A 10,315-nucleotide genomic window follows, 5' to 3' on the forward strand; every position below is an offset into this window, starting at 1 on the left:
TACAGGTGCAGTAATTACTAGAGTCCCAGTGTCATTGTACAGGGATTGTTCCTGACACTGTGTGTCTGTGGTTCACTGTTCATCAGAGTGATGGCTTGTGGGTAGAAACTGTTCCTGGGTCTGTTTGTGTTGGCGTACAGCGCTCTGTAGATTCCTGAGTGCAGGAAGTACAACCTGCAGTAAGAACAACAACCTCTGCTGGGCCTTCTTGATGATGGTGTCTGTGTTGGACTCCCACTTGAGGTCCTGGGAGGTTGTGGATCCCAAAACCTGAAGGTTTCCACAGCAGACACAGGGCTGTTGGGCGTGGTGATGGGGGGCAGAGTTGAAGGGCTCCTCTTAAAGTTCACTGTCATCTCCACAGGGTTTGATCGTGTTAGGCTCCAGGTTGTTTTGACCACACCAGAGGGTCAGCTGTTCAACCTCCCGTCTGTAGTGCAGACTCATCACCGTCCTGGAGGAGGCCGATGACTGTTGAGTTTGACAGACTGGTCTCTGTAACATCCCTGCTGGATTGTAGCTGTAGGCACGCTCTGTGTGGCTGAGACGGTTGGCGTTGGAATAGGAGGAGCGGAGGTAACCAAAGAAGATGGGACGGGAAGGTAGAAATGAGAGAAAAGACAGGATGCTGTGGTGGAGGGATGCATGTGCTCAGGTTGTTTGTGAATTCTGGGGTAAAGAAGACGATGGATAAGAAGCAGAAAGGGAAGGTACTGGGTTTGATACGACCTCTGAGAGGGAGGGTGGTACTTTGCTGGAAGTCTTTGAAAAGTTAGAAAAGTTTTGCTTTGTTGTTGGTTTGTTTTCTGTATTTCTTGTCTGACGCAGATCGTGTGGAAACTGAGTCAATGAGGGAGTGAACAGATAAGGTGTGCTTAAGTACGTTTTGAGCATAAATAAGACGAGTGCAATGCGTGGTCTTTGTTCCTGAACCTAGTTATAAAATATAACTTAGCTTAGCACAACTTCTCCTGCAAAGTGTTGAATGTTACTGAATTGAAGAGACTACAAGGATGAGAATGTGAACACAGAATAACAAGGAGGCATTACTTTGCTACAACTAATAAAAACAATATCATTCAATTTGAACATCCTTCATCTTAAAATCAGTAAACCTGTAGTGGCAGCCAGTACTACTTTAACGTTTTAAAATCACCAGAACAAGATTTTACTGGGAGTTTCCATGTGATATGATACATTTATATTTGTTGTGTTGGGCTTACACCTCATTTGGATCTGATTAATGATTTTTGTTTCATCATACTTACCAGAATTATTCAGCTCCCTGTTCAGCTCATCTCTCTCTGCAGTCAGGTGTTTATAACTCGCCTAGTTGAGGATAGTTATCACAATGATTATGTTCACAACTAAAGAGACAGTTAACTTTGAAACAGGATTCCCACATGTAATTGATCTGTTCTCTCACAGAGCTGAAACTAGAAATGTGAACTAATAATGTCATCTAGTAAACTGTGACTTCATGTAGACAGGACTTTTATGAAGGTTTTTAAAGCTGAAAAAATTGACTTGGCATCAATTTAATCAATAACTCAAATGTTAAACACAAATTCATACCTGGAAATGTACTACCTAATGAACCAATATTTACTCTTTCAGTCAATCTTGTGGCTGAATTGGAGCAAATTTCCTCAGCCAGGTTCCAAAGTTTTATGGAACGTGAGATATACAAAAGTAACCAGATGTAAGTCCACACAATGTATGTGTACTTTGTCCAGGTGTCCAAACACCAAGACCATCAAATAATGAAACATCATATCAGTCCTTCTGGCACTAACAAGATCTATCAGTGATATTTAGCATCCCGTTAACAGCCGTGAGTTGGTGTACAAGACAGGGTGTGGTAAATGTGCTAAATGTACTGGCTATTAAGTGCTGTTGTTTTTGTCGCAGTGTCCATATGTGTTATTCTCTGTTCTTCGTATCTATGTATGCATGTACAGACTACGGTGACAAATTTCCTGTGAAGGACAATAAAGTATATATTAGTATTTCATATAACACTGACTATATATTAGCACATTGTTAGACTTACATCCCATTTAATCCTGGTTATTGGAGAAGTTTTATCATGACACCCAAGTTGATCTTCTTCATATTGTCTCTCTCCTTTTTTTACAGCTGGCATCAGTACCTGGTGGAGAGAATGACACAATTTGTAAAACAATCTTGCAGTGTATTAAGTGACTATTTAAAGAAGACTAATATTAATAGTTTATTAATGTATTTATGGAACTAAATGAGACCAATGCTGGTTTTGTATGTTTATTTTAGAACCACACACATCCCTGACCTTTAGCTGACCAACAAATTATAGTAAAGGTTGATTTTGACTCAACTCTCCGTGCCCTCTGTCAGTCCCTGTCCTTCAAGGAGCTATTAAGCCAGCAACCCAGTGTTAACAACTCCATCACACTACAAAGTGTGATTAAAGATGTGCTCTGTGGTTGACCCTGTTTATCCTGGAATCAGAAGGAGGCCAGGGAGATGCAAGTGCATCCCGACCTAATGGGCTGGTCGGTTCTGAAAAGGAGAACAAAGACCTCTGATCCTCCAAATCATCTGCACTACCTTTGAGTGCCAGGAGGGGCTTCCAGTGAGACAGTGTGTCTGCAACCTCTTTAATCCTCTTAAACAGTGAGAAACAAACACAACCAATAAGGTGTTACATGTATCAGAGAGTGCACCATCAGGGATATGTAAATGTAGGCCCATAGGAACAGTAGGCGATGACGATGGAAAAGGCAAACTTGACATAAAACAACAGCTCACGAGTCAAAACACATCAGCAGCAGATCACATATGCTACTTAAAAGACCGGCGTGAGAGAAAGAGTATGAAACAGCCGAGGCCACAGATCACATGACAAAGTCAGCACAGTTTCAAAATCAGCCCATATATTCAAACTCACCAAGAACATTATTTAAGAAGTGGAATCAGGTCGTTTAAAAAAATTGTTATTGAACTCCTCTTCTGTCTGAGGACATCTGGAAACAAATAATTTCCAAACATAACAAACAAATTACACTTTAACAATTACAAAGCTAACAAACACATTGAATCTTTTAAATCACCATATTGCAGTTTAACGGAAGATAAATGTTTTAATTTGTGTTACTTTTATTGTTGCTCAAACAACAAGCTGCTCATTTTAAAGTGAACGACTTTCAGTCCTTGATTCAAACCATTTGTCATAAAGGCCTTTACACACTTTACACATTTCTTTTCAAACATCATCTCACAGGAAGTGTGCTGGGTTATGCTGCTAAAAAACATGCATACTTTATTGACTGCTGGAGGCTAATGTGTAAAAGAGGAGGAAGACGAACCAGGCTCAAAAAGTGAGGTTCAATCTGCTCTGCATCTTTAAATACAGGAGACTGTGCTAGTAGAGATGGAGAATTTATCTGTGCACACATGCAGATACATACAGACACACAAGAGCTGTGGTTCAGAGAAAAAAATAAGATTCTCTTGAGCTCTAATCTTTAAACAACCCACCACGAGCGTGACTGCAAAAACGCCACAAAACATTAGACCCACATGCAAGTCAGTCTGTATGAGTTTAATTTCAAAATAACTTATTCACAGTTTAAGTTATATCTGTATGCACTATCCAGTGGCAAACAACGACCTCTCTCATGTGGAGAAAACTCTGCTGGATGAATGTGATGTGTTTTTATTACACCAGCTCAAATGAAAACATTTTATAGTGGACTCTATACTGGAGACAGTGCTGTTCTGTGAATGCCAATCATTACCGTATGTGCTGGGACTGTAATGTAATCTATTACATTCAGCCGGATTAAAGAGAGTGTACTACTTGATTTTAAGATCTGGTTTAGGTTCTGTGTACTACACGTAGGACTGTCACCTTAAAATATGACTTTATTAAGACATACATATTTGATTAAAATAATCCTGGCTGCAAGTACAGAACTGTAAGTACAGTTGATATTAAAAGCATTTCCTTCAGAAGTGAGAATATGTGGTCACTATTGACACAGTTGAGGTACCAAAATACACTTATGCTTCCTATACCATGTAAAGTTTGATTACATCTTAAGAGTAAAACTGGAATTTCTGAATGTGATTAACAAAAAATTATGAAACTATTTCATTTAATAAAAGAAGTATGTTTATCATATTCACAACAATGTCTCTTAAATCTTCAATCTAAATGCAGTTCAAACTTTGATGATCATTTTTTGCATTGTCTGTGAATATTTCCTTCCCTGCCTCTGCTCGTTACTGTATGTGGTCGGGGTTTGAAACTAAGCTATAGATACCAACTCGACAAAGAAGTGAGTTCACACAGAAGTTGACGCTTTAGACGGTAAGAGCATGGTGTAACACGCACACACATTTGCAGGCAGATTTGGATGCATAAATAGTTTGATTTAAATTGCCATTATAGTACTGTAATATAGTAAAATCAATAAAGTCGAGAGATGCACCATTTCTCAGTTTGAAATTCACCAAAAAATAAATATTCTCATTATTTTCATGAGAACATTGCTGTATAAGTATGGTATATTAAATCTGTCCTTTAAAGGTTGTTTAACATTTAGAAACATCTAATGTCAAAAATGGCATGTAATATTCATAGGTATGTTTTCATTAGTTTCACCTGAATATAGCCGCTGGTCGCCTTCTATAGAGTCCGCCATGTTGAACCACCATGTTTCTACAATGGACCAGAACGGACAAACCAAACACTGGCTCTAGATAGCGGCGTTCGCTTTTTTTCACTTGGAAGTGGAGGGGGAAGCGAGGCAGTTGCAATACAAAAAAAAAAGACAGGGAATGAATACCGGAGCAGGTATTCATTATTTTTTCATTGTAATGACTTTGTGTGGATGCAGTGCCAAAGCAAAAAGAAAAAGATGTACAGACATCTGGTGAGTTTGGATGCTGAGTTACAGAGACACTTTCTTTTCGCAGATCCAGAAGTTTGGAAGATCACATTTGATATCATTCCAGCTGTTTTTCTTTTCATGTTGTTTTACTTCTACACAGTCTTCTTTAAGGTCATAGTTGTTAGGCTCACCATCCATCCAGTAGCTGAAACCCCAAACCAAACAATATGTTATTTGTAAAGCTGAAACATTCAGGATTTAGTTTTTAGAAAAAGGTAGTCAGATATTATTATTACAATAATTGTAAAGCTTCTTTCTTTTAGCACAAGAGATTGTAAAATGTGTGAACCTTGTGGTCAGTGGAGTCCCATCAACCCATTTCCACGTCCCCTCTGTCTCACTGTCAGTCAGTCCAATCCACATGTTATCCTTCAATTGTCTGGTGAAATTCTTTTAAAAGAGAGAAACAATTAAACAAATGTGAATTCAGCTTCTACCTCAGTCAACTTTCATTCATTAATCTTTTGTTGACTGAATACAAGAATGTTTCTGTCTTACACATAGATTAAAAGATGCATTACAACACACACCTGCTCTTCTTCGCTGTTGATAATCATCAGGTCAGCACCTTTTTGCCGACAGTCATCTCTACTGGCTTTCCAGGTTTTCTTGATTGAAGAAATATAATAGACACTACCACTGAAATACACCCATCCTTGTTTGGAATAGTGAACTGTTGAAAAGAGAAATAATTGAATGGTAAATAGACATATTTATTTGTATAGCACCTTTCTAGTCTTCCAACCACTCAAAGCACTTTTACACTACATGCCACATTCGCCCTTTCACACACATTCACACACTGATGGAAAAGCCCATCGAACAGAAACGGACTCGTTCATTCACACACCGATGACGCAGCATTGGGAGCAATTTGGGGTTTTTTAAGTATCTTGCGCAAGGATACTTCGACATGCAGCGGATGTTGACAAACAATTTGCCTCTCGCTGTATCTGATTTGAGGTTCAGTGTTTTGCGCAAGGGCACTTTGGCAGGATCAGATTTTTACAAATATTGCAGTCGCACCTTTTGGTTCCCTGATTACTGGGTTTAATAGATTTACCCTCATACTTACCCCAAAAATTCAGTTCCCTCTTCAGCTCGTCTCTCTCTCCAATCAGAGAATTCAGCTGTAAAGCTGTAATTTTGAGTAGAGATGTTAAAATAATTTGCAGAATTAATTTTATTACAGTAATTCATTAACACATATATAGTTTGTTTAATATTTGTCAGTACAAACCACCCTCCAGCAACAAACCAGAGATCTGTGGCTTTTTATATACTGGAATATGACGTTTTTTAAAATCACCAGATGCCACTGATGCTGAAGTATATTCATTTACTTTCTTTCAAACAGTTATTTTGCAGACTAACAAGATTTTACTGGGAGTTTCCATGTGATATGATACATTTATATTTGCTGTGTTGGGCTTACACCTCATTTGGATCTGATCAATGATTTTTGTTTCATCATACTTACCAGAATTATTCAGCTCCCTGTTCAGCTCGTCTCTCTCTGCAGTCAGGGAATTCAGCTGTAAAGCTGTAATTTTGAGTAGAAACATTAAGATAATTTGCAACAGAATCAGAGCATGCCAGACAGACAGAATTTCTATATTTTATTACAGTAATTCATTAACACAGATATAGTTTGTTTAATATTTCTCAGTACAAACCACCCTCCAGCAACAAACCAGAGATCTGTGGCTTATATACTGGAATATAAGATAAAAATATGATGTAAAATAAAAAATTGTAACATGGAGTTAATAATGTCATATTCTCTTTTCAGAATTTGAGTTATTGCCAAGTAGGTTTTTACACATATGAGGAATTTGTCTTGGTGCACTGGTGCATAAAATATACAAATCACACAAAAATCACACAAGAATAAAAAAAAAAAAAGATAAGAAAGATAAGAAAAGATAAAACACTGCACTGATTGCCCGTACAGGTGTGAATGTGAGCATGAATGTTTGTCTCTATGTGACTGTGTGCCGGTGATGAACTGGTGACCTTTCCACAGTACACTCCACCTTTTGCCCAATATCAGCTGGGATCTGAACTAGCCCCATGTGGGAAAAGTGGGTATAGAAAATGGATGGATGGATGTTTTAATTAATTGATAACAGGTGAGGTAGTTTGTTTAATATTGTTATGCATATGCAAATCCCTCATACAGAGTGAAGTGTCAGCTTTCATTTGATATGTAGTGTTTGTCTAGTATTGCGCTTATTGGACTTTGGATACAAGTGTTATTGGTGTAGTTTCATCCTCATACTAACCAAAGTCAGTCAGATTCTTCTTCAACTCGTCCCTTTCTTCAGTCAGGTTTTTGCATCCGGCCTCAATACCTGTTGTCTTACTTTCAGAATTATCTGAAAAAGCAAACAGTCATCAGCATAGTGTTACTACTATTATTATGTTACTGTTATACTATCATGATTTGCAAATATTATTCATAACTATGTGCTGATTCGTAAATAAACTATGAGCTTAATACTTATTGATGGAAAAAACACTAACAACTGAAATTATTTTTTCTCTATTTGCTTGTGTTTTGCCTATTTGGATGTGTTCACTTAATTTGCAGTGTGTTGAGCTGTTGGGGTTATCATTAAAAATAACAATAATCAGATAGAAATCAGAGGAAAAACTATTCAAAACAACTCACAGAGAGCGAGACGCAGGAAATATTGAGAGCAGCTTGTAGGATACACAGGAGTCCAAAGCTCACAGCAACCAGTCGGTAGAGATTTTTTTCTGTGTGCAGAAATCAAACACACACATGAAGAATTGTTATTATTCTGGATGAACTTTACATGTAGTTGTTTAATTATAGAACTGTATGAATCTGATAATTTACAAAAAATAAACTCTTGCTGTGCACCCAAACAGAAAAAGATACACAACCTTAAAGTTACTTACCCCTGGATGAAGCATCAGGTTGGTTCTCTTCGTCCAAAGTCATCTCAGACTCCTCTTTAAAGACAAACTCAAAATATTTTTACCACCTAAGTTCTACTAAAGTGTGTAAGTGTGAGAACTGCACTGATGGCTTGTGTAAACTGCTTCTTCTTTTCTGTTATATTAATCTGCTTACCACAGCAACTCACTTCCCTTTCTTGCCTTTCAGTAATCAGATCATTATCATTCATTTTAGTTGAGCACGTAGGAAGAGATAAATTACATGTTTTACTCTCAAGAGTTGGGGCGAGTCTCAAATGATTGACACATTGTGTCAGTATGAACAAACAAAACTACAGAAACTCAAAGAAAAGTAATCTCAAAAGTAAAACCTCCAAACAAATGAATGTTGTAATTGTTTTTCCTCTTTGATAATATGTTCTTTTGTATACAGTTCCCTCTGTTTCTTTCTCACTGATCACTGTTGCTTTGTGCCATTTGTCAACGCACAAATAGGACTTTCTTAAATTTTCTTTGTAGTCTTGTTTTTAATGAGATTAGAAAAGGTCAGTTGTTGGCTGATAAACCGTATACTCAAAAAGACAGAAACAAACCACCAACAACATAAAAATGGCTTTAAGAGTATTTAAGGTGATTCAGAGAATATATTTGCCTCTACAACAGGAGCTACATGACTCTATATGACAAGGGAAGAGATCTGACCACAAACAAACAGTTTGTCACTGCAGTAAGATGAAAATATCAAGTAAAGGTCACTGGTGTCATCATTATTTTAACTTGAGATGGTGTGAAGATGTTCTTTTTGGAAACAAGACAAACAATGACTCAGACTAAATGTGCACAGCTTGAATATTTCATTACCAATAATAAGTTGTATGATATCTACAAACAGTAAAAGCAATAAACTGCATTATTGCAATATGATATAAAAATGTTGCTAAATGTTTCAACATCTTAGGTTATAACAGTAAATGGTGAAAAAATATACGTACTTAAAAGTTGAACTGGGGGTTTCTGACAACTCTTCATCACCTGTCTGAAATACAAGACCACAGCTGCCGTTGTTTTTGAACCATAAACCTCAGTACAAGGTCCAACTTGTTTCTGAAGCTTTTAACCACCTCTTGCACATCTTGCCTTCGTCAGCAGATGAGGATTTAGTTGTTATCCTATTTAGGTATGAGATTGTGGTCACATGATAACAGTTAGTTTGGGAAATCATTACACACTAATAGGCATCTTGATTGGTATGTAAACAGGAAATAAAGTGTATTGTTGCATTAATTTCTCACCAAGAGTGTTAAAATAAAACCATCAGCCTCAGGATGGCAGCAATAATGTACCTTAAGAAAATATGAACTAATGAGAAAGAAGTATAACAGATACACTTCACCATTTTAATAAATGAGAACAGGAAAAACCTCAATAGTTAAAGGTCATCAATGGTTTATAATAATGGGAGTGTTTTCATAACACCAGAATAAGTGTATTTATATTAAATGAATCACATTAATGTATAATGAAGGACATTAGCTCTCAGTAGAAGCAGTGTGTGGCCCTGAAAAGGACCTTTGTGCTGTTGGTTGTAACAGCAGGTTTACTTGGAGCTGGTGTACTTGGTCACAGCCTTTGTTCCCTCAGACACAGCGTGCTTGGCCAGCTCACCGGGCAGCAGCAGGCGGACGGCGGTCTGGATCTCCCTGGAGGTGATGGTGGAGCGCTTGTTGTAGTGAGCCAGACGGGAGGACTCACCGGCGATGCGCTCAAAGATGTCGCTCACAAAGGAGTTCATGATGCCCATAGCCTTGGAGGAAATGCCGGTATCAGGGTGGACCTGCTTCAGCACCTTGTACACGTAGATGGCGTAGCTCTCCTTCCTGGTCTTTCTCTTCTTCTTGCCGGTCTTGGTGACCTTAGACACGGCTTTCTTGGAGCCTTTCTTGGGCGCTTTCACTGTATCGGGCATTGTTGCTCTGACTCGGTTTATCGACCGCGGTGAACTTCTGACTGTCGGAGAGGTTTATATCCATGAGCCTGATGCTAATGTCACTGCGCTGTTGCTCGCACACGATTGGCTTCAGTGTTGTTGTCGTCACGAAGCTCCGCCCCACACAGTCAGTAATTATGGTGATTGAAAATAAAAAGTGATGAATGTATATAAAATAAAAAAGTCTTCCAGAGTATTAGAGACATAACTTGTTAAACTGTTAAAATATTAGATCATTTTACTTTATTTCATGTAAAATAAATGTAAATGTGTACAAGAAGGTTACAGTCAGTGACCTGATCATTTCTAATAAATGCTGCAGATTAATAATCTTTGGACAATGTTAGAATAAATATTTATAGGAAGGAGCACCAGACTAAACAACCAGAGAAACTTGTGCCACCAGTATTGTTTTACATCCACAGATCAGCTATACAGAGCGTCTGTCATCCAACAGCATCTA

At 37.9% G+C, this 10,315-nt stretch overlaps 2 protein-coding genes and 1 pseudogene across 2 annotated transcripts; all 3 read right to left on the reverse strand.

Annotated features, from left to right (window-relative positions):
- Window positions 1-3,888: 3,888 nt before the first annotated feature.
- Window positions 3,889-7,908, reverse strand: LOC127355137 (CD209 antigen-like protein C). Its single transcript, XM_051385642.1, has 8 exons — window positions 7,862-7,908; window positions 7,612-7,700; window positions 7,223-7,315; window positions 6,418-6,480; window positions 6,013-6,075; window positions 5,468-5,610; window positions 5,227-5,327; window positions 3,889-5,082 (listed from the first exon to the last, which is right to left on the reverse strand). The coding sequence occupies exons 1-8, from the start codon at window positions 7,906-7,908 to the stop codon at window positions 4,938-4,940; spliced, it is 744 nt and encodes a 247-aa protein (XP_051241602.1). The 3' UTR covers window positions 3,889-4,937.
- Window positions 7,909-9,281: 1,373 nt separating this feature from the next.
- The window catches only part of LOC127354367 (histone H2B 1/2-like), a 1,875-nt pseudogene continuing 841 nt past the window's right edge, over window positions 9,282-10,315 (reverse strand).
- On the reverse strand, window positions 9,375-9,849 carry LOC127354368 (histone H2B 3-like). Its single transcript, XM_051384261.1, has one exon. It carries the CDS (start codon window positions 9,829-9,831, stop codon window positions 9,463-9,465), a length of 369 nt encoding a protein of 122 aa, XP_051240221.1. The 5' UTR covers window positions 9,832-9,849; the 3' UTR covers window positions 9,375-9,462.

This window comes from Dicentrarchus labrax, unplaced genomic scaffold (genome assembly GCF_905237075.1).
Source record: "Dicentrarchus labrax unplaced genomic scaffold, dlabrax2021, whole genome shotgun sequence".
Classification (NCBI taxonomy): Eukaryota; Metazoa; Chordata; class Actinopteri; family Moronidae; genus Dicentrarchus; species Dicentrarchus labrax.

Excerpts from the sequence above, each read along its gene's own strand:
- LOC127355137 (XM_051385642.1), bottom strand. The coding sequence starts at position 7,908 with ATGACTTTGGACGAAGAGAACCAACCTGATGCTTCATCCAGGGGTAA. Across the intron at positions 7,701-7,861 it reads GATGCTTCATCCAGGGGTAA|AAAAAAATCTCTACCGACTG; the intron begins GTAACTTTAAGG and ends TTCTGCACACAG. Across the intron at positions 5,611-6,012 it reads GAGGGAACTGAATTTTTGGG|TTCACTATTCCAAACAAGGA; the intron begins GTAAGTATGAGG and ends TCTTTTCAACAG.
- LOC127354368 (XM_051384261.1), bottom strand. The coding sequence starts at position 9,831 with ATGCCCGATACAGTGAAAGCGCCCAAGAAAGGCTCCAAGAAAGCCGTG.